The sequence below is a fragment of the Linderina pennispora genome (assembly GCF_002104995.1).
Source record: "Linderina pennispora strain ATCC 12442 chromosome Unknown DL89scaffold_172, whole genome shotgun sequence".
NCBI lineage: Eukaryota > Fungi > Kickxellomycota > Kickxellomycetes > Kickxellales > Kickxellaceae > Linderina > Linderina pennispora.
In genome coordinates, this window is record NW_024468420.1 from 1 (window position 1) to 905 (window position 905).

General features: G+C 61.0%; 1 protein-coding gene across 1 annotated transcript; it reads left to right on the forward strand.

Moving 5' to 3' along the window:
• Positions 1–343: 343 nt before the first annotated feature.
• DL89DRAFT_206016 (uncharacterized protein) lies at positions 344–664 on the forward strand (the record flags this gene model as incomplete). The annotated part of the gene is made up of 1 exon (XM_040884084.1): positions 344–664. A coding segment is annotated over one exon (321 nt), but the record flags the coding sequence as incomplete, so codon positions are not given.
• Between the last annotated feature and the right edge of the window lie 241 nt (positions 665–905).

The window sequence follows — 905 nt, forward strand, 5'->3', positions numbered from 1 at the left end:
CACACATGCAGCTAAAGGTGTACCTCGTGGCCGGTCTGGCTGCCTTCACAACGATGGCCTTGGCGGCGTCGCACTCACCAGCAGCTGGCAGCGATGCTGGCTCCCTCGTTGACAGCATCAAGGTTGGCGGCGATGCCTCTGACAAGCCCGCTGCCGGCGGCAAGCCTGCAGGCGCAGATAAACCAGCGACTCCCGCTGCCCCAGCCCTCCCAGCCCTCCCTCCATCGCCAGCCAAGCACGCCAAGGGCGAAGGCACGTATGGTGTTGGCAAAAAGACCCTTGGCGACAACCCCCCGTCCACGATGCCGCCAGCGGAGGCAGCAAGAAGAGCAAGCGCCGGGCATTCCGCCAGGCCTCCTCGGCATTTGATCCCAGCACAGTTGACATGGGCATCAAGAGCACGTGGTGCAACGACAACACAAACTTCTGCAACAACGTGTGTCTCAACATGACGTGGGGTGCGCCCATCAACGACGGGTGCGAGGCGTCCAACCTCCAGTGGCACTGCACGTGCGGCAACGGCAAGAACCCGGACCCGGATATCTACACGTTCCCGGTCATGCACTACACCTGCCAGCACGAGGTGCAGCAGTGCCAGGACCACTGCTCGACCGGCGACATCAGGTGCACCCAGGAGTGCCAAGGGGACAGGAACTGCACGGCGCCCAAGGACCCGAATGCTGGCAAGACGATGGCGCCAGAGTCCGACGGCGAAGACGGGCTGGACTCGATGACAGGCAATGGAATGCTGGACTCGGATAAGCCAAACTTCTTCAACTCAGCGGCGCTAGCCAGTGCAGGCGGATATGTATTTCACCGCTATCGTGGCGTCGTCTCTACATCTGATGGGTCTGCCTTAGGACCTGTCTCGCTCACAACCACAGACTCTTTTTTACCTTCACATT